We start from the raw sequence: 27,335 nt of genomic DNA, 5'->3' as shown, positions 1-27,335 counted from the left end.
TTCTTCTTTGCTTAGCCAGTTTGCATTGGTTATCTGAAGCTTTGTAACTGAATGGTACCTGACTATCTCAGGATAAGGGGAAGTCATCCTCCCGACTCTGCCTTGGGTAGCTGGCACAGGTACTGGCTCTCTAGTGGGAGCAAGTTCATGCCCAGCTCCCACATCTGTCCTTTGTGTGTGGGGGGGGAGCGGGGGCTTCCTGGGGCCAATGAGGGCAGGAAGACCTTTATGAGTTCAGGTTCTAGCAAAACCTTCCCCTCAGGGGGTGGCTGACTGACCCCCAAAATACACCCACCTTCTCCAGCTCTTGGTCCTGCCGGTTCATGAGGGTCTTCCAGTGCTCAAAGAGCTGGCACTCAGACCTCTGGAAGTCCTTGAGCGTGCCCTCTCTCTGGATGGTGCCATCCTTCATGGCGATGATCTGGAAAGACAGAAACAAACCTGGCGGGGGGCTGGCTGGGGAGGAAGGGAGGAGGCCACAGCCCTGCCTGACCGAGAGGTCTAAGATGGATGTACACAGAGCACCTATCTCTTCCCCACCACAAACGGCCTCCAGCTTGCCCACTGCCCTCAGCAACACACTCCAGAATTTAGAGTGTGGTACTTCTGGCGGGGGGGGTGGTATTCTCAATGGTTGCCCCGAGGTTGATAGAAGGGTTTGCAGAGCAAATTAGAGCATCCTGGTCAAGCTGTCTGGGTATCCCCAAGGACTCCAGCAGTGAGAGCTGTTTCCATACACTGAAAGGGCTAATAGCACGTTACCCTTAGCTCCTCCTCATGGCAGGTCTGATACGTTCCACCCGTGCTTTGGCAAAGCACCTGTTGGTCTAAGGGTGTGTGGCCTCTTTGAAATCAATAAAACTTCTTTTATTTGAAACATTCAATGTTTTATACTCATGTAGACCCATCAGTAATTCAGAAACCCATCCTGCTCCTCTCACCCCCACCCACCCCATGCTGGGGTTCAGGGACGGATGCCCAGGAGTCCTGTTCACTGACACCTTGAGGAACCAGGCACCTCCGTGTCTGCCTTCTTTGGACTAAAGATTGTCCTGAATTGTCTCACCAGAATCACCACAAAAACTCAGACACAAACCTGTACCTGCTTTAATAGCTTTTTTTTTTTTTTTTTTTTTGCGGTACGCGGGCCTCTCACTGTCGTTGCGGAGCACAGGCTTCGGACGCGCAGGCTCAGCGGCCATGGCTCACGGGCCCAGCCGCTCTGCGGCACGTGGGATCTTCCCGGACCGGGGCACGAACCCGTGTCCCCTGCATCGGCAGGCGGACTCAACCACTGCGCCACCAGGGAAGCCCTTTAATAGCTTTTTAAAGAAATCTAATTTTTTTTTCTTTTTTCTGCTTTAATATCTTTTTGTGAAAATCTGGATCTTTTTTTTTTTTTTTCCACAGTAGAGGGAAGATCTTACCACATGTAGAAGGAAGACTTATTTGGGGGGAATTAGCAGGGCCAATTAACACAGACCTGAAGCTTAGGAAGGACCTCAATTTCCCCGGACAAATTTATGTAGGATTCAGGCAAGACCCAGATTTCACAAGTCACATGATTTCCATCTTAAAAATTAAATGCTTTCCAATTATTTGAAAAGTAACTATTGTCTTCATGTTGAGGAATATGGGAATTTAACTGATGTGGGATTTCACAAAATTGCATTCTACTGGTAATATTGAAGTTTCTATTACCACTGCCATTGTTTGTTTCCATATTTTCCATTGGATCCTAACTTGAATCTGATGCACTAGTGGGCAGGAAGATGGCTCTCCCTTCCAAATGGGCACTCCCCAAGGCTAGGGGGGGTGAGTCATCAAACTGGGCAGGAAACAGAGGTAAGAACTGAGTGTCTGCTTCTTTTTGAGACTTCTTTGTGCCAGCCTTGTGTGTACCCACATGGGGCCCGTGTCAGGATATGGATGTCTGCAGCTCTAGGTGATACCAAACCCTTGGGCTATGCAGGGTCTCCCTGACTGGCCCAGCCTGTGTGAAGCCATCCATTGCTGATCTCTTCTGCTTTGTGGCCCTCAGCAGTTGCTACTGAGACATCTGATTGACTCCTTTGAAGATGTCTGACTGCCTCTCCCGCCTCAGCCCTCCACAGCTTGACCCCCTTGTGGCCCCTCACCCAGTCTGCATGCGGCAGGTACTGCAGCTTGTGTGTCACTAGGACCACTGTCCGCTTATCATCTCGGAGCAGCTCAAGGATCCCAGCCTGCATCAGGTGGTCACTCAGATGGACATCCAGAGCTGAGAAGGGGTCGTCCTAGGCAGAAGGGAGAAGGTAGGGACACACGCGGAAAGAGGGGATAACAGTGAGCGTAAAAACCACCAGAGTTACACCAGCTCTGTTTTAGGGACTGACACGAACCCAGCCCACTGCGTGGTCCTGGACAGTGCAACCAACCTTTCTGGGCCTCAGTTGCCTCGTCTTGAAATGGGGCTATCAGTTATGCCTCTCAAACAGATCTAATCACAAGCATTTCCTGACTCCTGAACCTCCACTGACTCCCTATAGTTTATTAAGTCTGAATTCCTTAGCACACTAATCCAGGCCCTTTATTTACCACCTGCTCAGTCTTCCTTTCCAGTCTCACTTCTCATCTGTCTTGTGCAAGCTCCCTACGCTCCAGGTTTCCAGGGAATTTGCCATTCCAGGCCTTTGCCCAAGCTGTTTCCTCTGCCTGGAGTGCTGATCTGCCTCTTGTCTGTCTGGTGAACTGTTATTCATAGTAATAGTGGAGGGTGGAGAATAAAGCTGGGGTCAGAGACCTGAGGTTCCTTCTTCTAACCGTCTGTCCAAATGCGCTTCCTCTTTCCTTCTGTTTAACTGACTCACTCTTCAAGACCCTCCTCTAGGAAGCCCTCTCTGATTACTCTAGCCCTCACAGTGTCTCCCTGGACATAGTCTGTGTCACACAGTTTGGCTTTCAAGTGGGCTGTGGCTCTTAAGTGTGGGTAAGCACTGTCTCCCTAATCAGACTCTCAACCTTTGAGGCCAAGGGCTAGGTTTTAGAATTCTTCAGTATCAACTAAGGTACCTCACTCAGAACTTGGCGTGAAATAGGGCAGGTATAGATAAGTTTTATCTCATGTTTGATTACTAGTGGTTAACTGGAGTGCTGTGTTGAGAAGGATTCTGAGGCCAAGTTAAGTTTCCATGGGAAAGAAAGCTGTGATCAATTAGCAATGTCTGCTCTGGGCATGAGATGTGAAGTGGTAACTCACCTTCCATGTATTTGCCATTTTTATAGTCGGGCTAAATAAATGTTAATAGGTTGGGGCTGTCCTACAGGGAGGAGGCCTATAATTACTACTCGCCTCCCCTCATGGCTACTGCAGAGCCCAGTGCGAAATCCACATGGGTCAATTGGACTAACCGTGCCTCAGTTTCTCCATCAGTAAGATGGGTAGGTAATATCTCTGGCAGGAGAGGATTGCTCCTGTAGGGGGAGGTTGTTGGGTGATGGTGTGTGTGGGACTGTCTATCTGTGTAGGCAATGAGCCAAGGTGGCAGCCAGACACGAGGGCCCCAAGGAGGTACCAGCTGGTGCACTCACCAAGAAGACGACGTTAGTGTGCTGGTAGAGGGCTCGGGCCACGCTGATGCGCTGGCGCTGACCACCGGACAGGTTGATGCCCTGCCGCCAAAGGGGAGGAAAGGTCATGCCCTCACAGCCCTTCAGGAGAGACTGTCCTGGCCCCTCCTTGTGAGCTCTTTGGGAGGGAGGCCTGGCTCTATGCACCTCTTTGCCCCCTCTTCACCTGGCAGAGAAGGGGAACTTGTGCATGTTTACTGAATTCATTCAGAAGTGGGCAGAATGATTCCCAAGGTGCTAGGGACCATCTGACCCATGAAAACCAGGATGGAGGAAGGGCGGATTTAAATCACACATAAGGAGGACAGCCACAGAAGAATCCTATTTGTTTAAGCTTATGGAGGAGGGACCCCGCCCGGAGAGGGAACAGGAAGAACCACCCTGAGTCTAGCGCAGTGTTGTGCGGGCTCTCAGTACATACTTGGGGCATGAATGGAGATGTCAAGTCATCTCCAGCCTGGGAAAGTGCTAAGCTGACCTCTGCACCAAGCAAGACCGAAAACGTTTCGAGGACAGCCACCAGCCCAGGGCTCAAGGAGATCATTTTGATCCCACTGCAGGCAACTCTTCAGCCTTCCCCCTCTCTCATTTCTCATTACCTGTTCTCCTTGAGAAGGATGTCAGGGCATGGTGATGGTGATGGGTGGGGAGCAGGGGAGGCTGAGGGCCCCAACTTTGAGAACCAGCCCCTGGAAGCTGCTACTAACCCGTTCCCCAATCTGGGTCTGGTCTCCATGGGGCAGGATGTCGATGTCTGGCTGCAGGGAGCAGGCTTCGATGACCATCTTGTACCTGCAGTGGGGTGGGTGGGGACACAGCTGATCAGCCTGGCCAGAGGTGGGCCTGGGCATTTGCAGAGGGTCATTACCTTCCAGGCAGACATGCCCAGGAGGAGCAATGGCTTTAATGGGCCTCCTGATGGGTGTAAGCAAACACCCCGTGAGCTTGAAAAGAGCTGAGGGCAGCACCTGACACCATCATGAAGAAAGTTAAATATTTGAAAGATGAAATTGAATGGGAGCAGATAGCCACATAAGTGACAAGAGAGGGCCTGGGGCCCCTGTGCAGTGGGAAAAGCTGTAGCCAGAGCCCATGCTTGGAGCACTGCCAGGGAAAAATCACTGCTGGTTTGCTTAGGCAGTAAATGATGATGGCTGGTCAAATATTCGCCCAGCCTGCTCCCCTCACACTTCCCTGGTCAGCTCTCAGCCTGGGCAGGTGCCAGCCAGAGTGCATGGAGGCATCACAGTGTCTTGGTGACACGTACTTGGGTGTCAGGAAGACTTGGATTTGAAACCCATTTCTGTCACTTACTGGCTGGGTGGCCTTGGGAAAGTTACCTAACCTTCCTGAGTCTTGGTTTCCTCATCTATAAAATGGGGATAGTAATAGTACCTGCCTACTGGGATTGATGTGAGCATTACAGCAAATCATGCATAGCAAGAGCACCTGGAAAGAGCTCCATGATGTTAGCAGTCATTAGCACTGGAGGGATTTGTGTACAAGCTGCAGAGCTGGGGGTAGGGAAGCACGAGAGTGGAGACTCACGGAGGGCTGGCGAGCCTTTTCACCAACCTCAAGAGAAGGCACCAGGGTTCCTGCACCTCCCTCCCCTCCTGCCTTCTCAACCACGGGAGCTGGACTGCCCTGATGCTCAGCACATCTGGATCATTTCCAGATGGACCATATGGAACAGGCTGGAATCCAGATAAGGGGGCTGGAGAGCAGGATGGCTGGGTGAGGAAGATCGATGGAGGAGCAGGCAGCCGGCTGGGCTTGGGGGCTGGGGCAGTGGCTCATGCATGACCAATTGCTCCCCCCCCCCAGCTTGCCCCCCAACCCACCTCCTCGAGGCTTTTACCGTTGTTTGTTGAAGGGACTCTCAAAGGTGATGTTCTCCTCCACGGTGGCATTTAGCAGCCACGGTTTCTGAGAAGCATAGGCCACGGGGCCTCTCTTCCTGGAAAAAGCGGGGCAGGAGTAGGGAGGTATTCTCAGGGGGTCATTGTCAGAGGTGGTTGTCAAGCTGATGGCTTAAACTGGGGCAAGGGGGTGGGGGCAGCACTAAGATGAGGAGGTGCAGTTGGCAGAAATCTGCTTTGAGTGGCTCCTGGTGGCCTCTCGTTCCCCAAGGGCCCAAGGCAGGCTTGGGTGCTGGGTCTTAGCTGGCTGGGGGATAAGGGACCTCAACCCCTCCCTGCTCTCCACCCCTCCCTATCCCACCCCTTCAGTCTGTTGCCCTTCCTAAGTCTCTACCCAGAGCCTGGGAAGACCCCAAAGTGTGACCAAACTAAGTAAATACTTGAACCCTGATTTCCTCCTTCCTTGAGTAGCCCTCAAACCACTCGACTTTGATGTTAGCAGGTAACACTCCAAATGGAACTTTTTAAAAATGAACCCACATTTAGTGTGATGTGGTTTCTGAAGACAAAAAAAAAAAAAAAGGAAAGAAAGAAAAGGAAAAGATGACCACCAGACAAAACTGATCTGGTGTGAAGCGAGCGGCTTGACGCACGGAAGCAGCGGCGGCCTCCGAACCACCGCATGGAGCACAGCGCCCTCCCTGGCCTCCTCTGCAGCTGGGCTGGACCTGGGGGGCTGCCTTCCAGAGCTCTGTGGCTCCCTTGGCCTGAGACCCCCTCTGAGGAAGTCTGCCCTGGAGGGCGATGCTCTCGGGACACAGTACCTGATATCCGAGTCGGTTGCCGTCTCCCGCTCTGGGCTGCAGCAGGGGAGGAAAGACGTACCTTCAGGGTTCACCTGAGTAGACTGAGTTCTCCATAGACATTTTGAGCTCCCTCAAACCCAGCGTGAGTGCCTTTATAATCCCTGAGACCAAGACTGCAGCCACAAAAGCCACACGCCACCCAGGGGAAGCCTCCGCTGCCTGAATACACGCGACGTGTGTGAGGAAGGCCTCAGGGGACCTGGTTAAGTTACGAGGGACAGTGGGGGGAAGGCACCACTGGTGTAGGCTCACGGGGGTGGTGGTGCTTCCCACGTCAGAGGAGCATGAGGCCCAACACCTCTGCATTAGGGCGCGGACGCACTGGCCGAGGTCTCGGGCTGACATGGCTGCACAAATATCTGGGGCAGGAAGTGCGCTTTGACCGTAGCCAGGCGAGGCTGGGCAGGCCACCATGGGTGCCTGCAGTCTGGGGATGGCAACCTACAGCTGATGGAACTCAGTGTGGCACCTAGAGAGCTGAGAAGGGCTCCAGGTGTGATTTGCAGCCCCAGGTCCCTGTCAGAAGACAACCGTGGAGCCTGGGGGATCTGCCGACAGGGACGGGGTCAGTTCTGGTGCCCACGCAGCCTGGACAGACCCCAACTGCTCCAGTGTCAAATACTCCGTCCCGTTGTGCTCATCCATGCGTTCATCCTTGTCACATACCATGAGGCCTGATTTTTGGCTCAAGAACTATGGTCACTATGGCTAGAGAGTCTGGGCTGTCATCATGCCCTGGCACTTGGCGACAAGATGGGAGAAAGGGCAGAGAAAGTATGGGGAAGTGAAACTTCTGTGGTGTTGGAGAGTGAAGGCCAGAAGCTTAAACGGATTTCCAAGGTCAAGTCAACCTCCCACTCCTGACTTCCCACCACCTCCAGTGTGTCTCGATTGTCTTGAAAGAGGTGTGGTTAGGCAGGGTTTTGAAGGTCTTAGAGCGACATCAATCTATTTCACTTGGATGTCTTAGACGACCAGAACATAAAGCACATTGAACATAAAGCAACACGACTGAATTTTCTGTCTGCCTAGGGGATACCCACCTCCGCTTTTTATAGCTTTGTTTCTCAACTTTTCTTTCTTTTTTTTTTAAATTTATTTTTTTATCTTTGGCCGCTCTGTGCAGCATGCGGGATCTTAGTTCCCCGACCAGGGATCTAACCCATGACCCCCTGCACTGGGAGCACGAAGTCCTAACTGCTCGACTGCCAGGGAATTCTCCAAGCCCCTTCCCTTTATTGGAACCCACTTCCAACCGAGCTCCAAGGCTGTACCTGGGGTCCTCTCCCGTCTCGCTGTCAGGAAGGCTGCTGGGGCACAAATGGGAAAAAACAATACCCGTTACTTCTCACTCCACTGCCTTCCTCTCCATCACACTGTGTCTTTGGGGAGAAGCAACCCCACAATCCCCACCCCTCTGACCCATCCCCAGTGCCCCCAAGTGGCTTCCATGGGGGCAGAAACTGTTCTTCTCAATCTCTGTCCCTCCTGCAGCAACTGGATGGGCCCCCTCCAAACAGCAAGGGCTTCATTAGTACTCCTGACACAACTCCAAGCAGCAGTGAAGCTGGGTTGGCATCAAGACTGGCTTATAGTTGGGAAAACTAAAGCTCAGGGAGGGAAAATGACTTTCCCAAGGTCATAATCATTTCGTACAGCGTTTTCCAACTGTGGATTGGGACCCAAAAATTGGGTCTGAAACAAGTAAACTGCAACTGCACTTAAAAAGAAAAGAAAAGAAAAGAAGAAAATACCAATGTGCATTGCATGTGGTCAAGATGTGTATTTTTTGTGTGAATTTTTTTTTTCTCTTACTTATCAATGCATAAATGTAGTGGACTGTGATGTAAAATCTGTTTCATACTGTGGATTACAGTAAAAGTTTTTTTGAAAAACACTGAGTGAGGGGCTTCCCTGGTGGCACAGTGGTTGAGAGTCCGCCTGCTGATGCAGGGGACACAGGTTCGTGCCCTGGTCCGATCCCACGTGCTGCGGAACGGCTGGGCCCGTGAGCCATGGTCGCTGAGCCTGCGCGTCCGGAGCCTGTGCTCTGCGACGGGAGAGGCCACAGCAGTGAGAGGCCCGCGTACCGCAAAAAACAAAACAAAACAAAACAAAACAAAAAACACTGAACGAGGTGACCTGAATATTGGTGCCAACTTTGTCAGTGCTCTTTCGCCTGCCCCAGGCCACCTTTCAACCTTCCAGAAGCAACCTTCTGCCAATGAAGTATGTACTTCTGACATGCACATTTGGGGAAAATCAATCTGTTCTGTCTTCATGCAGATCTTACTTTAACAATAGTAAAATCAGCTAACATTTATTGAACTTTTATAAGCACTTGTGATAAGCACTGCAATAGTATTACCTATTTTAAAGCTCAAAAAAACCATATGAAGGAGGTCCGCACTTTATAGACAAGGAAAGTGAGACTTAGAGAGGCTAAGTAACTTGCCCAAAGTCACACAGCCAGCAAATAGCAAAGAAAATAGATTTGTCTAACTCCAAAGCTTCATGCTCTTAATGACTATGCTGCATTGCTTCACTGTGATTACCCAGGCCATACCTCTGATAAATTTCTTGCCAGGAAAACAGGATGGACAAAAACAGGGATGGAAAGAAGCCTGATGAAATTCTCTTTTGTCCTCTGCTGAGGAGCAGAACAGAACGGACCCTGATGGATATATAATCACCAGTTCCCTATGATCCTATTCACCGATCTTTATGGTTTCATTTCACTCCCTCAACTCCACCTAACCTCATGTTCCCTAACCATCAGATTGCTGTAGTTTATGGACAAGCTGGTAATGTGGGACAGATGAAAAAACCCAAGCTTACAAATTCCAACTCTGCGGCCACAGCCCAGATAAGCTCATCGCTGCAGTCTTCTGCCTTGACTGCTTCCAGAGTTGCAAAGGCTGTTACTTTTCTGGAGGGAAGCACATCTGTGGCCTCCCTGAGGACCCCAGCACACACTGAACTCCCTCGGCTCTAACTCAGTTTGCAGCATTATCTGGGCTGTTCATTTAGCCCTTATAATGGACTACCTTCTTCTCTAATCAGCTCCTGTGTAAGTCTTTTATCCCCAGCGGGATTTTAAGGCAGGAAGAGCATCTTTTTCAGCTCCACAGTGCTTCGCACATGACAGGTCTGTAATAAATGGAGGTTGGTAACAGACATCTTTAATCGTTTGGGAGGAAGGAAGGGAGGGGGGTTAGCACTCAGTGCGGGCCATCCTCATGCCAGGCACTGTGTGAAGTTGTTTGTATTCATCACTTCATCCTCACAACAACTCTATAAAAAGATGTTAGTATCCCCATCTTACAGATGGAAACACTGAGGCTTAGAGTTTGCCTGATGTGCCCAATGGTACAGAGCTAGAAAGAGGGGAAGCTGGGATGTGAATCCAGGTTCATCTTCTCCTCTTTCCAGTGTAGTTCCAGCCTTCCTAGAATGAGTCTCCTCATTGTGTGTGTATGTCTTAATCTGAAAAGTAAAAACTGGTATATGTGGCACACACTTCCTCTCATTGATTGCTGGGCTCTTAAATGATTGTTCCTCTTCTGCCTGCACTTTTGGGACCAAGCAGTGAGCTAAGAAGATGATCTCTCCTTTTCTCTGACCCACCTCCTTCCCTGCAGCCAGCTGTGAGCTGGGTGCCTGTGTGCATGGCAACCCGAATCACTGCACAGAGCCTGCCCTCAAAGGGCTCACGGTCTGGCAGAGCGAATCAGACAGGTACAGATGTCAGAAAGTTATAAGGGCCAAAAGAAAAGTAGGAGCAAGAAAGTCCTATAGAAATTTGGGGGAAAAGTACACACAAACACATATGCAAATATGCAGAGAAAAGACTGGAAACTTCTGGGTGGCGGGATATTAGGTGGTTTTTAATCTTCTTTATACTTGCGTATCTTTTCTCATTTAATGTACATTCTTTTAGAGTCAGAGAAAAATGTACTTTTTACAAGTAGTTTGGAGGAGGAAGAAATCTGAGAAAGTGAGGAAGGGCTCATAGAAGTTACAGGTGAACGGAACCACGAAGCGGGAAGGATGGAGACAGCGGAGGTGGAGGGAGAGAATTCTAGGCTGGAGGAGGAGTCTGCATGAGTGCAGGCAGTGTGAGAAGTGGAAGGAACATGGGCTCTAAAGTTTGTATCCGATGGGCTTCTCTACTCACTGGTTGTGAAATCTTAGGCAAGTCCCTTTCCTTAGGGGAGGCTGTTTCCTCATCTATAAAATTGGGGTAATGGTAGGAACCTCACCATGACTCTGGGAGAATGTATTACCAACATAGCTCATAGCTGGTTGGAGGGAAGGACCTGGGTGGGGTTCGAGAATGAGGGATGGGGTGGGCGGGAGATCATCCTTTCAGCTCGGTGCTTGGTTTCAAAGGCACAGGCAGAGGAGGAGTCCAATGGCCCCAACATTCATTTAAGACCCCAACAATAAATAAAAAGGAAAGCAGTGGAAATTGAGGTTGGAAGGGGAAGTTAGGACTTATGGGTCTCCATGGTCCATTCATCCTGCCCCAGAGGGGCTTGCTGCTGCCCTGAAATATTACCTTTCACGCACAGTGCCCTTTCTGATTGATGTCGTTGGGTCCTAATGCCAAATCTCTGAGGGAGGAAAGGGTTTTTCTTATAGTTCAGATGAGGAAACTAAGATGCAGAGAGGTGAAGTAACCTGCCCAAGGTCACACAGCTATCGAGTGGCAGAGTCAGGACCACAACCAGAGACTATCTAGTTCCCAAGTCGGGCTCATCATGTCCACATGGTGCCCCTGCTGTCTGCTCACCATCTCACCACACCTGCCTCCTGCAGGAAACCTGGGGTGCCCTTGAGCCCCTGACCCAACTCCCCAAAGGCTCCAAGGAACTGTATGAACAGATGGGATCACAGAGTTGTCCTGAGACAAGCCTATTTTTCACCCTGGGGAATCGGGGGTCTCAGGAGGCAGCCTTCACACCAAAAGGCAACAATGTCCTGAGGCAGGCTCAGAACAAGTAGGGCCCGGGGCGCACATCTCCGTGGGTGGCAGGGGCAGCAAGGAGCTCCAGAGAGGCCAGTTTGCAGTCCCTCGTGGGGAGGTACCTCAACACTTTCCTCGGATCCCTGCTTCCTGCTGTCTCCCCAGGGCTGTTTAAAATCAATCTACTGTGGACATTAATGGCCCTATTTTTTATTTCCAGGGAAAGAATTTCACTTGAATATATCTGCTAATTTTGAGTGTTTATCAGAATGTTTTCCTCTTAAAGATTAAGGAGAGAGTTTGCAAATTCCCAGGTTAACAGTGAATCGAAGCAGAGAGCCAGGCAGGCGCAGGTGACTATCAGTAAAGTGAATATTTGGGAGCCGCACGAGACCTGGGTTCTCCCAGAGACATGGAGCCGGGCAACAACCGATGTGCAGGACCCACTCAAGGCTGCCTCAGTAACTCTGCAGCCTAGAATGTAGGGCCTCACCCCTGAAGCCCCCATGCGCATCCCAGGTCTCTGTCCACCCAGGACTGGTGAGCCCCCTGAGGGCAGGGGCCAGGTCTTCTCCTTTGTAGCTTACACAGAGTGGTTCACAAAATACACATCCTGTGGGGGGGGCACCTGGGGCATGGCATGGAGTAGCCCTCCAGTCCCATCTCCAAGGAGCTCAGTGTCATGGGGGAGACATGCCCCAGCATACGGTGTGAGGCATGCACGAATAGGATTTGCACATTCCACATGCTGGTGGAGAAGTTGGGTGGTGGAGGTCTGGGTGAGGGAAACAGCTTGGGCAAACGCATGTGGGAAGGAGAGAGAGGTAAATGCGCATTAATTGCAGTCTCCTAAAGGTCATAAGTTGTTCCTGGTTCATTCATTTAGCAAATGCATTCATTTAGCAAAGGCGCTGTGGATACAGAGAGACAAACAAGATATGATCTTTATCCCCAGGGAGCTCACTACAGTCTCTCCTGGAGACAGGCTGGAGTATAATTAAAGAGCAATAGGGGAATTTTGTTCCTGGAATAGAAGTACATCGTCAAAGAATAATATTTATAATAATATTTATAGGGCATTTGCTACATGCCAGGTTAAACCTCACATTAACTCCACGGGTAATAAGGGAAAACTGGTACAGAAGGGTCACAGAATTCCCCAAAGCACAGAGTCCAGATTTGAACCCGGACAGCCTGCCTCCAGAACATTTGCTCCTATCCGCTCAGCAGTACTGCTCATTTTCTTCAAGGAAGGAATAAATGAATGGTTGTACACACAAAGCAACCTCCCCAGAGCATTCTGCTGTGACCCTCCTAATCCCCCAAATCCCTGCCTTGTACCTCCTGGAACTCTTTCTGGCTGCCTGGTCACCAGGTCTTGGCCCTTGTATGGATGAAAAACACTGGAGTGGCTTGGCATCGCCCCTGCCTCTGGCTGCAGACAGCCAGGCCCCGGGAGGGGCTGCTGGGTCAAATGCTATTTTGCTCTTGGCTCACTTGGCAAGCGCGTCGTTGCCCTGCAGCCCTGCAGCCCAGGGTCTGAGGCATGGAGCTCCTGCAAGTAACGGAGGGGGGCCCTCAACACACAGTCCCCACACTTAACTCATTGCCCAGGGTAGGTGGGCCAGGCAGAGCTGTGTACGTATCCAGGATTTTGAGAGACAAACAGCAGATGAAGCCAGCTGAGCCAGGTATGACCAGCCTCCTTCTCCCATCCGCTGTAATGAACTCCTGACTGATCTCCCTTCCTGCAGTCTCTCTCTCCCCGATCCCTCATCCTGTATCACCAGCACGTTTCTCCTACAGCCTTCAGGCTAAATCTTGTTTCCCAGGCCAGGTATACAGGGTGTCTGACCTCAGCGCAGCCCACTTCTTTCTTTCTTTCTTTTTTTTTTTTTTTTTTGCAGTACGCGGGCCTCTCACTGTTGTGGCCTCCCCTACTGCGGAGCACAGGCTCCGGACGCGCAGGCCCAGCGGCCATGGCTCACGGGCCCAGCCGCACGGGCCCAGCCGCTCTGCGGCATGCGGGATCCTCCCAGACCGGGGCACGGACCCGTGTCCCCTGCATCGGCAGGCGGACTCTCAACCACTGCGCCACCAGGGAAGCGCCCAGCCCACTTCTTTAGTCCTGTCCTTCACCAGCGTCCCTAACACCCACTGCTCTGGCACCAGAACCACACCCTCTTACATGATCACACCTTTGCCCACGCTGATACCCTTGCCTGGAACACCTTCCTCTCCCACCCCGGCCTCTTCCATCTGATGAAATCACGCTCATCCTTCGAGGCTCAGATACCATGTCCACATGAGCCTTCTTTCCTTGACCACAGAGTTCACTGTTCCTCTGTGCTCGATGGTGGCACTGATCTCTGTTCTCCTCCCTTGGAAGCAGCGGCCACGTCTTCACCATCTTTGCATTCCTATTGCTGTGCTCGGGGTCTGGCACACAGCAGGTGCTCAGTAAATATGGGGTGAGCGAATACATCAATGTAGAGAAGCCAGAACATGAGCTGAGTCATGAACAAATTCTCACAACGTCCCGGGGTTGGCTGCAGGCTACCCTGATGCACCCGCTATGCTTGGGAGGGAGGCTGTGCTGTGGAGGGGGGCAAAGTGGATCCTGGAGCAAAAAGATCCTTTCACCATCACTCCTCGCTGAGCCTGGAACAGAGCCAGGATGTGGGGCCCCACCTGCCGGTCGAGGAGAGTGAGTGTCAACGCAGACAGAGCTGTGAGCTGTGCTGCGATGGTTCTGCTGAGGCGGGGAGGCGGGGTATCACAGCCACTGAGGCTGCTGGCCTTCAGAGTGGTCAGGCTAGCTATTTCTTTGTGTTGCTCTCAAGCCCCTGCTCTCTCAGCACACAGTGGAAAGCCCATGCACTTGAGCACTTAGGGACACATCCCACTTCTGCCATTTAAGGGCTGGGTGGCCTTGGGCAACTTGCTTCCCCTCAGTTTCCTCATCTGTTAAATGGGGATAATGATAATGCCTACTTCACAGAGTTTGGTGAAGACTGACCGAGACAATGAGTAAATAAAGTGCCTTACACAGTATCTGGCACACAAGAGGCGCTCCAGCACCCTGGAGAGGCCCCTGTACCCGCTGGGGCTGGGGCAGAGGTTTCCTAAGAAAGAAGAGGCAGCAGTCAGACCCTGAGGGTTGGCACACCTTGGAGAGGAGGTTGGGCCTGAGGCTGAGCTGCCTCTGTAAAGGCCAGAGAGGTGCTGACACTGGTGTGACGGCACCTGAGGTTGAAGGGGGTGGGGAGGAGATGAAGGACGTGGGGCAAAGGGGACACGCTCAGAGGGGGTCTGATTCAGGCTGAGTGGGACACAGACAGGGGAATCTAGGGGCAGCCCCAGTCTCTGGGCTCTGTAATCTCATCTAGGAAAGGCCTGCCCTGAGAGAGGGCCTGGATCCAGTTTGCCCTCCACATGGAATTTGGAGAATAATCCCTGGAACTAGGACCCAAGGGACCCCAGCCCAAGGCAGTGGCCAGGCTTGAGGGAAAGAGCCCAGGCTTGGGACCCTGGTCTGCATGCTGACTGGTAAGTCACCCAGCCTCTCTGTCCTCAGTTCTTACTTCTGTGAAATGGGGCGATAACACCCAGCGGGAAGCTTCAGTGAGATCGTGCTTGCAGTGCACTTAGCAAAGGGCCTGCCCGTAGCAGGTGCCCAATAAATGGTCAGTTGCTTTCTTCAGCTCACAGTTCACTGGGGGCTCCTGTCTTCCCATCACAGACACACACAGGCAGTCAACGGACAAGGGCTCCTCCCTCCAAAGCCCTGAGGGGCAGTTGGTACAAGGGCCTGGAAACGCAATGCTTGGACCTTTCCTGTCAGGCTGTGTTGAGAGACACCCGAATAAGATAGGGAATGGATGCAGAGACCGTCTGTCCCAGACATACCACATCCCCAGTGGAATCAAGGTTCCAGAGACTAAGGTCATGGGAAACCCAAGGGGCTTGTTTGCCAACCCACAGCCCCGTTGAGGAGGGAAACTTGCCAGATGTGCTGGGTGCACCATTCAGGGACATTTTGGAAAAACAGGAAATGCGGGTACATGCAGGTGTTCAGACACTGGTCCCAAGGTCTTTCTCTCTGCTCAGTCTGCACTCAAGCTTATGAAAAAACCTGACATCTTGCCTCTGGCTGTGACTTTCATTCCTGAAACCTCAGTCGGATCCCTCTTTCTCTTGGATTCTTGGATACTGGGGACGGGGAGGTGTTGGGGATGAGTGCCGGTAGGCTCCAAGCCACGCTGTGTGATGACTGCAGTAGCCATGTTCTGTCCAGGTTTCTGAACACCTTTTCCACCCTCTTCATTTCTTGGCTCTTCTTTTCTGGCTTTTAAAAAAGCCTTTATTTTATTTGTATCTTTAATCAACTAGTTTCAAGTGCTTTTTGGAAGTGGGTATAAATAATAGATTCATGACTGACTCAGTCTAGGGTTCCGGCTCTTTAATTAGGATAGTGATCTTTGCCCAGAAACCTACATTTGTCTGGTTTATCTCTGGCTCCTTGAAATACCCACTGAATGGTCTGTATCAACTTTGCTGATGACAAGCCAGAAACCAATGTTTGTGTTACGGTCCCTCACACTGGGAGGCAGTGCGGCTGCGTGAACACAGAATTTGGAGTCAAACAGAACTGCGTTCGAATTCCAGCTCTGCCACTTATTAGCTGGGTGAATGAGGGCAAAGAGTTTGGCCCTTCTCTACAACACGAGATCTGTTAACACTACTTACCTTGCTGGTTTTCATAAGGATTTTCATAAGGACATAGTGTGTGCAGAGGACATAGCAAAGTACCTGGCACATAGTGAGGGCTTAACAAATACTAATGATGGTAATGAGAATAACAATTCAGTGCTTTCATTGAGTACTCGCTGAACACACTCAGTAAATGCATGATGCATCCTCCACTGAGAAGCACGGTTGAAAAGAGGGCTTCTGCCTGCCCACTGTCTTTCCCCACTAACTGAGCCCAGAGGATGCATGTAGTACCTGTTCCAGAAGACGCCCCCCGAGACCTTCTGCATCTCCCCCAGGGTGGCTAGGAGGAGTGAGGACTTGCCGCAGCCCACCTGCCCCACGATCATGGTCAGCTGGCCTGCAGGGAGGGAGGGCGGCAGATGGGACTGGGGCCAGGAGGGAGTCTGAACAACCACCACCCGGAAAGACAGACAGACAGATATACCCAACCCCGGGGCCCCCATTTGCTTTCCTCCTACCTAGAATCCCCAGGGAGTCCTTTGAGCTTTTCCTTCTGGAAACCTACATCTTACCTCTGGCTCCCCAGGTCCTTCCTCCTTCCTACTGCTTATCCCCCCCGCCCCTTCCTAAGCACCTGCTTCTCCTTCCAGTGCTCTCAAGTGTGCCCAGCGCCTCCCAGTCCCAACAAAGGGCACCCTTTCCTTCCCACTTCCATGCTTTGCTCCTGCTGCCTCCCCTGCAGAATGTCCACGCTGCCTCGTGGCTCGAGGCACCCTGCTCATTCTCAGAATCCCCGCCTCTTCCACTACGACTTCCCTGGCTACTGGGGATTGCTTTTCCTTTTGTGAAGCACCCATTCTGTCTGCAACAGATGGCTTGACATCAAGGTCCCGTTGTCTTGCCCTGTCCTTGCTGTTGCACTGCTGCCTAGCACATGGACTCCTCGGGGAAGTAGCCCACTCCCTCTCTAACCTTCATACCCTAGAGCACACACCAAGAGTGCACATAGAGCAGGTACTCAATCGATCCTGATTTTTCTTTTTCTCCCCATGTCACTCAGGAGAGCGTGGGAAGGGAGCACTTCAAACACGACTCCAAGGGGGACACCCCCAGACCATGATAGAGGGGTGAGCTGGGCCATACCTCGGGGGATGCAGATGGTGATGTTGGACAGTGTGGGGATTCCATCGGGGGTCCACGTGAAGAAGCCTCCAATGATCTTCGTTGGCGGTACCCCAGCCCCGGAAGAGAACAGAAAGGCAGCTGGGGTCTCAGTGTGAATAGTCCGTCGCCTCCCCTCCCCCATGAAAGCCAGAAAACACCGATTCCAGTCCCCAGATCACTTCCAAGGCAGGGGAGTGGGGGAATGGCCTTCTCGTGCAGACCTCTCTACCTGAGGCACCCTCCCCAGAGGACTGCTACAGGTCCCCCCACTTGGTGGAGATGGAAGCATTGTCGCTGGTCTCAGGACTCCTATGGACTCTGCAGGCGGCCAGGGTGACCTCCAGGGCAGAGGGCTCAGCACACAGGTCTCTGGCACTTCAGATTTAGTGTTTCCTCCTGGAGTTGGCGCTGGGTGGCGAGCGTCAGGCTGCGGGGTCTCAGACTCACCTGGACACAGCAGTTGTCAGCATCCCCATCTGCACTGGGGGTCAGGCTCTGCAGCGGGCCCATGATGCCCCGACAATCCTCCCAGGCTGGACGCTTGCGATTCACAACCTTGAGGGGCTGGGGATGGTTAGGAGGAGGTGAGGGCCCAGGGTCTGGGAGCTGTGCAGGGAAGGGAGCTCCCCCCCAGTGAGGACAGGCTGAGGCAGGACCAGCAGGGAACGAGCTGCATGCATTAAAGAAAAACACTGTGTGTGTGGGGGGGAGGTATGGCAAGGGGACGCTGGACACTCACCACCGCCTGGTACTTGCTGGCCTGGCCCCGGGGCTCGGGCTCCCGGGGAGCACACTGCTCCTCGCGGATCTCTGCGCTGGACAGGAACTCGCTCAGCTTCTGCACGCTGCAGAGGAAGTGCAGACACCCCTCACCCTGCCCAGGGCAGAGGGGAGGGGAGAGGGAGGAGGGCGAGGCCTGAGAGAGCAGCTCTGAGAAGATGCCAGGTTCTAGGTGTGGCCCTCAAAAAGCCCACACTGGAGGGGACAGACAGGGGGCATCCCATGGGGGGCGATAGGTGTTACCAAGGTTGGTTAGGGTCTACTAGTCAGCTGGAGTAGGTTAGGGCGTGGATCAGGTGGGATTGGCTAGTTTTAGGGTTAGCGTTACAGTTGATTAGTCTTGAGTTATTAGACTGAAGGATGTTGGGCTTTACCAGTGACTTTTAGGTTAGTTAGGATTAGGATTGGCTATCAACCACAACTGATATTTTTTGATCGCGTAATATACATGAAACACTGTTAAATACTTCATAAGCACATAATTTAATCCCCATAATATAATTTGATCTTGCTGGGGGAGGTGTGGAAGAGGTATTATTCCCAACTCATGGAGGAAAAGGCTCCACCCCTGGGATTTCTTTATGGACTCAGAGGAGGTTCCGGAAGCTTCACTCTTTTGATTCATTCTCTCTTATCCCTGGGGGTGGGCAAGACGCCTGGGGAATCTTGAGAATTGTTCGTGTACCCCTCTCCCACCTTTTGCTTAAATGTCCAACAGCCTGGGGCCACCCCCACCACTGTTTCTGTTCTGGGCATGACACCCCCTCCCCACAGCAGGAGCAGACAGCCAGCCTCGTCCGCTTCCCCCTCTGTCCTTGTTCCAACACACTTGGCAGGGGCTGTGGGGGAGGGGAGGAGCTGGCCTTGGGGTCGACCTTCAGGCTGTGTCCTGTTCCCACTTTCAGCCCAGAGTCTGGTCTCCCTCTTTAAAAAGGGCTTAGCGGGCTTCCCTGGTGGCTCAGTAGTTGGGAGTCCGCCTGCCGATTCAGGGGGCGCAGGTTCGTGCCCCGGTCCGGGAGGATCCCGCATGCCATGGAGCGGCTGGGCCCGTGAGCTGTGGCCGCTGAGCCTGCGCGTCCGGAGCCTGTGCTCCGCAGTGGGAGAGGTCACAGCAGTGAGAGGCCCGCGTACCGCAAATAAGTAAGTAAGTAAATAAATAAATTAATTAATTAAAAGGCCTTAGCTATCCTGATGATGGTGACATGAGAACAGTTTACATAGAAATACTTCTGACTCAGGCAAGGGATTTCCCATAGGTGTAGCATCCTTGAATCTGTGGGTTCTACACAGAATCACAGGCTGGGGTGTGGGTGGGGGAGGAGGGCTGATCATTAGAAGTCACAATGCCATGGCCAACGGGAGCTAATTCCTTTCCAGCCGGCTACTCCCTAGTCAGATACTCCTATGACCACAGTTCTACTGCGTTATGACCCCTTCCATCCTTGACCCTCCTTCCATCAGCTACTTCATTCCAACAGCTACCCCTCCCTGCCAGCTGCCTCGGACTTGCCAGGGTTCCCGAGACAGGGGTGTCACTTCCCTCAAGGCTGGAGGGGCTTGGGTACAGAGGACATTTGTTACTGTCTGGTCCCATTGGTGATGAGAAAGGACACAGTCAGCTCTCCCCAGTGGCACGACTGGCCCTTGCTTTCAAGGAGCTGTTTCAAAGGCCTAAGGAGATCTTCGCACTCCAGCTGTGGCATTCTCCAGCCAGAGCCTCAGCCTTCTACCTTCAGGCTTTCACTCCCAAGAAGGCAATGCCTCTGGGAGAGGGGCAGAGTCACCACTGGGCTCTAGAGCCCAGAGGTGGGGCCTCCCAGAGTGTGAGCCAACTGGGGACAGGGTGTACAGGCACCTGGAGGGAGCTGCTCCACTGAGCGGGGCTGTGAAGGCGCTGAGACCCGTGGAGAGAACAGGGGATGTTCAGCTTGGGGAAGACCAAGATTTTGGGGATACCTTCTGAAATCTGAGGGGCTGTCACGTGGGGGAGGGATGGCGCTCATTCTGTGGGGCCCCGGAAGGCAGAACTAGGACCAATGGTTAGAACTGATGAGGTTATACCAAATTTGGCTCAGTGTTGAATTTTCCTTTTTATGGAGTTCTCTCGGAGGTGACACTCTCCTTGCAGGATGTAAGCACGTTGGCTAGTCCTTCTCAGGGACTTGAGGGAGGGAAGCTACACATGGCCCATGTCCCTCTGACCAACCACAACCAGCTTCAGTGAAGCCCAGATCAACGGGCAGGCATGTCCTGGGACCAAACAGCTGTGGTTGTAGCAGTGACCAGAGTGAGCCCTGGGGCCGACACGTGAGCGGCCTGACCACTGCCCTTGCTGGACCCTCCTCTCACCTGACCAGAGCTTTGACTGTGGACCGGACCACACTGGACAGCAGGAACAGTGGCGTCACCAGGATGTGGAAGAGGGAGAGGGAGGCAAAGGCTACCGAAGGGGAGAAGTCGGCCTCTTTGAAGAAGCTGACGTGGCCCACGAAGGTCTGCGGACAGAGGCACAGATGCGACAGAGCAGAGCGTGACTCAGAGTGTGGGCCCCTCCCGCACTGGCAGCCCTCAGCCCTGGGAAGGAAATGAGAGGCGGGAAGCAGGGGACCTAGGGGACCTTTGGGTTGGAGACACCACCATCCTCACAGCCATCTCATGGAACCGTCCCTCCCTGCCCTGCTTCCTTCATTCCAGGAATGACCAGGGAGGAGCCCTCAGGGTAGGTCAGCTCTGCCCTCTCAGACTGTAGTCCTCAGTCGGAAACGTAAACACGATCATCACAAAACCACCTCTTCGCCTGCCGCCTGCCCCCCAGCCTCCGGGTACCTGGCTCGGCTCCGTGGCCTCTGCTACCCAGAGTTCCCCAGGGAACCAGGCCAGGAACCAAGTCAGTAAGTCACGTTGAAAGTGAATTCCCAAGTGTGACTGACAGGCTGTGAGCTTGTCACAGTTCAGGGACGCCAGCCCCGGGGGAAAGTCACAGCAGCCAGGGATGGGAGCCCCGGGTGAGGGGCTGTGGGCGTGGGGCCTTTCTGAGGGGCGCACTGCCGGCCCCCACTGTTCAGCTCCTACTCAGCTTTGGTCAAAATTGCTTTAGAAAACCACCATTGTCATATTTAATGGCATGGAGAATTCTTCGTGTCATATTCTTAAATTTTAAAAAGCCGTTTACAAACCTGCATAGGAAGCACAATCCTAATTTTGCAAAAATGCCGTATTCTGTGAATCAAAAAAAGACTGGAGAAAAACACATTAACTTTGTTGCCAGTGGGATTATGGGTGATTTAAGTTCTCTTTGCCCTTTCCTTTCTGTATTTCCCAAAATTTCTACAAAAACATTGTAGAAATTTTTACTTTTATAATGAAGTTTCACTTTTATAATGAAAGGTTTGATAGTTGTTTTTTTTTTTTTCTTTTAAAGAAAGTTTAATTGCTCTAGAGACTAAGCGTCAGGTCTTCCAGGCCAGGGGTTGGAGGTCCTGTCTGCCTGGAGTGGGGCAGCGGAGGAGGGACTGGCTGCATATATAGACTCTCCATCCAGCACCCTATTCTCAGTCCTGCTGCTGAGCCCATCTTCCGAAGCCCCTGTGCAGAAAGGCCAAACCCTGGGCGCCTCTCACGCCAGACAGCCTTCCCCACCCCGCCCAACCAACTCTCAACGGGAGACGAAGAAAGGATCCACTTACGATGAGGACGGCTGCGATGGGGATGGCCGTGTTCATGAAAACTGTGGAGGAAGCACAGGGGGAGTTTAGTGGGAGGAAGGAGACGGCTGGAAGTGAAGCTGCCCAGGTTGGTGTGAAGGCAGGGCAGCCTCTGGGGTCCTTTCCCCAGCCTGCGGGGTGGAGCTGGGCAGAACTCTAGCTCTGTGGCACCTCCAGCTCCTAACGTGTGTCCCTCAGGACGCTTATCTCCATCACTGAGACTTAAGCCTTTAAATACAGGTTGAAATGCTCTTACTCTGCTCCATGTGGACAGTGTGAAGAAAGCCCTGTGAGAAAGTGGCAGGGGAAGGGATTGGAGAGCTGGCGGACTGTGGTCAACCACGAGGTCAGCAGCACGTGTTTCTGGGGGCACCAAGTTGCTACTCCTTCCTCTACGTCTGGTCCTTGAATCCCAGGCTCACTCTGAGGCTGAGAGGCTTCCCAGTCTCCCATGGCTCTTAGGAAGGATTTCAAACTCATTCACACTGAGGTATTAGTGACTGAGGACAGCTGGAAGCAGGGTCTGCCTTAGCTCTAAGGCTGACAGCCCACGCCCAGGTGGGACAGTTGGTTTGCTGCAACAGAGGCCCTCTCCTTATTCTGTTTACGGTGTGGCCCTCAGGCTCTTCATAGGGACCCCAAAGAGCAAAGAGATCTGGACTTAAAGTCAGAGAAGGACGGAGTCCCCATTATTTCTAAGCTGTGTGATCTTGGGCTGATCGTTCACCTTCTCTGAGCCTCGGTTTCTTCACCTGATTTCTGTAAACTTGTACTTACTTGTTCACATACTCTGGCTCTCTCCAAGGTGAGAGCAGGTAATGCAGGGAACAGGCCTCTGTGATGCCTCAGTGCTACCTGAGTATTATACCTCATGGGCTGCTAGCTTAGCCCTGCTCCTCTGGTCCAAGCTGTGAGATGCCCGAGAGTGCCCTGACCCCAGGCCAGAACTTCCAGAGAGAGTAGCCCTCCTGGAGTAACAGACGCCCATCCTAGCTGCCACCTTCCCACCTCCTCCTCCTTCCTTCCAGGAGCCTCTTCCAGGCCAGCGCAGAAAGGAGTCTGGTTCTGCCATTAGCTAAATTAAAGGAGAAGCCAAGAGCCAGGAGCCAGAGGCCAGAGTGTCTGACACTCTGAAGAATTCCAGACCGTCAACACCATTCCAAGAAGCTGATTGTCTACTTACTCCAAGAGTCCTGCACCACCTAGTACATACATGGAGATGTGGAACCCCAAGGGAGTGGAAGAACGTGGTCCCCGTTCTCAGAGGGCTCCCAGTCTGAGGAAGGAGACAGGAGGAACTATGCTCCCAGGAGACACCTTATAGGACGGGGAAAGAGGAAACATGCCCATACGGGGTTCCCAAGCAGATAGGAAAGATATTGTGCCCATCTTTGGGGAATCCCCAATCTATGCGCCCTGCCATTGGAGGGCTCCCTGTCTCATGGAGAAGATATGGCTGGAGCCCTTGGGGCACTGCCAATCTCTCCGACCACAAGGCTTTTTATCAACACTAATATCACACATGATGGTGATTTAATTGCCCTTCTTTTTTTTTTTTGCTGTACGCGGGCCTCTCACTGCTGTGGCCTCTCCCGTTGTGGAGCACAGGCTCCGGACGCGCAGGCTCAGCGGCCATGGCTCACGGGCCCAGCCGCTCTGCGGCATGTGGTATCTTCCTGGATCGGGGCACGAACCCGTGTCCCCTGCATCGGCAGGCGGACTCTCAACCACTGCGCCACCAGGGAAGTCCTTAATTGCCCTTCTTGATGAAGTTTCCATGGTCTCCTGGTGCCCACCTCAATGCCACAACCCTCCCTCACAGCCCTCTCGTACTGCAGGGGGCAGGATAAGCATTATTGGTTTTCCCACAGCATAAGGAACCCAGATCTGGGACATAGGACAGAGCATGGCCATCACTGGCTGGGGAGAGGGAGGGAGAGGAGGATGTCCATCAGGCCTGGGCCATTGACCATCACCAACGATGAAGCTGTAAAGACAGTTAGCCTCGTCCTTCCCCTCCAGGGCAGTTCCTCCAGGGAGCTCCCTCAGGCAGGGGCCACCTTCCGTACCTCTCCTGCCCATCCTGTCAGAAGGTACCTGTGCACCCCACCTCGGCCCCTGCCCCAGGCCAAGACCCCTCCCCCACACACGGGGGGCTCAACTCCCAGCTGAAGAATAGGCTTGGAAGTTAGATTATAAATTGGTACAACTCGCTCAGAAAGCAGTCTGGTGCTTTGTAGCTAGAGCTGCACAGGAGTTCAGACTTCTGATCCTACCATCCCTCTCCTGGAAATTTATCCTGAATAATCACTCAAGAGAAGCACAAAGCCCTCAGCAAGATGCTGTTAGCTGCAGCACTGCCTGTCACAGCAACACAAAAACCACAACCACAGCAACGAACCCCTGAAACCAAGTAAACTGGAAACATCCAACAGGATCAGCTGTTTTAGTAAATGAGGGAAAAAGGCAACTCCGGGGAGCCTCCATTTTCCCGAACCACATAAGGGCCGATGGGACATTAAAGGCAGCGGAGGAGTGGGAAATATAACCAAGAATAGATTTCTCTCCAACTTTGGCATGGGGTGGGCTGACTCACTTAGATTTGATCTAGGAAACAATTAAAAAAAGAAGGACATGACAGTGCTCAACCCTTGAATGTTAGGGAGTAGGGAATACTGTTAAATAACACTAAGTGAAAGCAGAAGATTATGAAACGATGTGTGAGTGTGATGCTGTTATGGAAAAGTTTAGTTGCATGTAGGCAGGTCAGAAAGGCCACCTTCAAGAGGGAAAGCCTTTTTGTAATGGAGTAGAGATAAGGGTACCTATTGGTTTAATACTGCCCCTCCATCCTTTAAGAAATATTCATTCAGAAATTCTTTTTTGAGGGTCTCCGCTGTTTCAGGCATTGTGTTGTGTTCTGGGGGTTCCGTAGTGAACAACTGTGTCAGCTTTTCATACCCCCCAAACAAAACAAAACAACAGATCAACTGAAAACAAAGCAGGGCTCAGATCAACTGCTCCCCCGCCCGCCGCCCGCCGGGCTTTGGCCAAGGAATGCTGTCTGGCCTTGTGGGTGGCAGTCCCCCCGCGCACTGCAATAGCAGGAGCTTTTCATTTGCAAAACATTGATAAATATTTCAGAAGCCATGCACGGGGAGGCACAGTGAGCCATTTGTGCCTCTGGTTAACTTCACCCCCTCCCCTACCCAGGGCCAGGGGAGGAGCTGCCAGCTCACAGTGACTGCAGGCTGCACCTGTAGGAGGGGAAAGGCATTTCGAAGTGAACAGAGCTATTCAGTCCGGTAGTCAGTCTGAAGTCAGCAGAGGGAAGGAAAGTAGGCAGTGGCGTGTGTCCGGCGCTGGAGGTGGTGGAAGGGAGGCTGGAGTTGGTGGAAGCGAGGCAGGAGGCTCACAGCCACACTGATTGCGGCTTCCAGCTCTCCCTCAGACACCCAAACCCCCCGCCAGGCTATGCATCAGCAACCCACTGTGGCTGTACCAGCTGGTGGAAGGAAGGGCAGACGCTGAAGTCCAGAGAAGCCGGAGAAGGAAGGGGGACCAGGTCTGGAGGTCTCCTTGTCCCCACACACTGGCTGTTCTGAGTCAGGGCCTCCGCCGAGGAGGAGACACTCGCCAAGAACAGCCAGGGCCTGGGTTGCGGGGAGGGGCAGGTGCTGGGTGCCCTGTGAATGGGGTTCACAGGCACCATCCTGCCCACCCCACACCTCCATCCGAGCTTGGGGGCTTGTTTTTTGCTTTTCAAAACATAGCATGAGGCCAGTCACATTCATTTGATGTGAACCACCTGACTGTGGTTCAGACCCAGGTGGGAAGAGGGAAGACCCCTGACCACAGAACACTGGAAGAGATGGCAGACCCACCTTTCCTTTAAAATCCTTCAATGCCTCTCCTGCCTCAGGAGAAAACCCAGCACACAAGGTCCTGCATGATCTGGTCTCGTTACCCTCTCCTCACCGTGATATACTCGAGTCTTGAACACACCCGTCATCCTTTTCACCTTTAGGCCTTTGTGCCTGGAACATTCTTCCCTCACTTGGCTGACATGGGATCCTACGGGCATCGGCAATGGGTTTCACCGAGCACAAGGCTTCCTTGACACCCACCACTCCTAAGATGAGGTTGGGTGCCGCTCTGATGGATTCCACTTTCTGTTCCTGTCACTCACGACACAGCTGCCCATCTGGCTTCCCTACTAGACTGTGAACAGCCTGCCGCATCCCCCAGGCCTGGCATAGGGCTTGACACATAGTGGGTGCTCAGTAAATATTTATTAGATAAGGGAACGAAAGAAATAAAGGAGGCCAGGGCCAGGTGTGCCCGTGAAAGAGAACACAGGGGATTTAGAACTGACCCTGTGGCTCTAACCACAGGCACGGCCCATGTTCACGGCCTGGTCTCCCACAGGACTGCGAGGGTGAGGACCGTGCAGCCCCCCCTCTAATGTCCAGGGCCTCAGGAGAGTCTAGCACAGAGAGGAGGAATGGGTGCTGCACAAAGGACAGAATGAACTGGCAGCATGTCAACTGGTTGACAGTTAGGGCCTGGGACCCCTGTGTCACCCCTGCAAAGCTTTCCTCAAATTTACGGCTGGACTGGACACCTAGAGCTACGCGGGTTCTGCAAGGAAATAAGGGTTGAATTGGTTTCTAAGGGGAGTGAGCACAGCACTCGCTCGCAGCTTTTCCCCACTTTGTCTTCTGCTCATTGACACCCTGCCTGTGGCAGGTGCAGCCACGCCTCCTCTTGCATGAAGCTCTGTGTGAACTCTGAGGCCGTGCAGGCTTTCTTCTTCTCTGTTCTCTGCCATTTATTGGCTGAGGACCTCAGAGAGTCCTTTCACCTCCCTGAGCCTCAGTCTTCCATGCTGTAAAATAGGACAATAGTGCTACAAACCTCACCAAGTTGTTCGGAGGGTTAAACGAAGTCAGGCTTGCTGGGCAGCAGCGTGGAGCAGGTCCCCGTGGTCGGGAGCTCCCTGCCACACTGTTTCACGTATGTTAGCTCTGACTTCTTAGCAGACCATAAACTCCTTGAGAACAGGAGCACATCTTTGGTCTCTTGCGTCCCTCCCAATGGTTAGCACAGGGCAGGGCTCACTTAACGCCCTCTGAGTAACTCACATCTGTTTTTCTCCGAGAGGAAATGCTGATTCTGGATTTTGATGGCAGAGAAACTGTATCATTTCCTTTTCACCCCCTTGCTCTGTCCTGCCATGCACCAGCTCAAGGCTCCACAAACAGGAGCTCTCAGTGATGCCACTGTGAGACCATCAGACAGAGTGTCAGAGGTAACCTTGTCTGCCTGACAGTCTGCCTGGTGTACAATGACCAGACTGAAAGCCCAGCAGGCAGCACCAGGATGGGCCCCATCAGGACACGTGACTCCAGGGCTCCTTTGCGGCCACAGGACCCCCATGGCTGGTGCCAGAGGCGAGAATCAAAGATGCCCCATTACCTCAAGCTTAATGACCTGTGTCCTAATTCTGGGTGACAGAGAGCAGAAGGCAGGAAGTCCAGGAGGAAGTAAATGAAAACACACTCAAAGCATATAACTGCAGCCTGGCGGTGCCCTCACCCTAACTCCCTGTCTCTCCCAACCCACTGCCGACCAACACAAAGAAACCCATTCCAGCAAGGGCAAA

At 52.6% G+C, this 27,335-nt stretch overlaps 1 protein-coding gene across 8 annotated transcripts in view; it reads right to left on the bottom strand.

Moving 5' to 3' along the window:
- ABCC8 (ATP binding cassette subfamily C member 8) overlaps nt 1-27,335 on the bottom strand; it is a 76,187-nt gene that overhangs the window by 14,527 nt on the left and 34,325 nt on the right. For 7 of the 8 annotated variants that reach the window (XR_009564894.1, XM_060303454.1, XM_030831511.2 and 4 more), the window contains 13 exons: nt 21,653-21,693; nt 20,316-20,461; nt 17,926-18,031; nt 17,634-17,750; nt 17,166-17,241; nt 16,314-16,419; nt 7,612-7,647; nt 6,296-6,331; nt 5,471-5,569; nt 4,317-4,401; nt 3,571-3,651; nt 2,139-2,276; nt 296-421 (listed from right to left, as the gene is read on the bottom strand). Coding sequence is in view for 7 of the 8 variants with exons in the window: in XM_060303454.1 (XP_060159437.1) it covers nt 296-421; nt 2,139-2,276; nt 3,571-3,651; nt 4,317-4,401; nt 5,471-5,569; nt 6,296-6,331; nt 7,612-7,647; nt 16,314-16,419; nt 17,166-17,241; nt 17,634-17,750; nt 17,926-18,031; nt 20,316-20,461; nt 21,653-21,693 (1,193 nt within the window). In the remaining variant the exon portion in view is untranslated. The remainder of the gene's footprint in view (nt 1-295; nt 422-2,138; nt 2,277-3,570; nt 3,652-4,316; nt 4,402-5,470; nt 5,570-6,295; nt 6,332-7,611; nt 7,648-16,313; nt 16,420-17,165; nt 17,242-17,633; nt 17,751-17,925; nt 18,032-20,315; nt 20,462-21,652; nt 21,694-27,335) is intronic. The other variant, XM_030831505.2, reaches the window with a different exon arrangement.

Source organism: Globicephala melas, chromosome 8 (assembly GCF_963455315.2).
Source record: "Globicephala melas chromosome 8, mGloMel1.2, whole genome shotgun sequence".
Lineage (NCBI taxonomy): Eukaryota > Metazoa > Chordata > Mammalia > Artiodactyla > Delphinidae > Globicephala > Globicephala melas.
The sequence above is the reverse complement of the archived record's forward strand: the minus strand, read 5'-3'. Positions and strand labels throughout refer to the sequence as shown.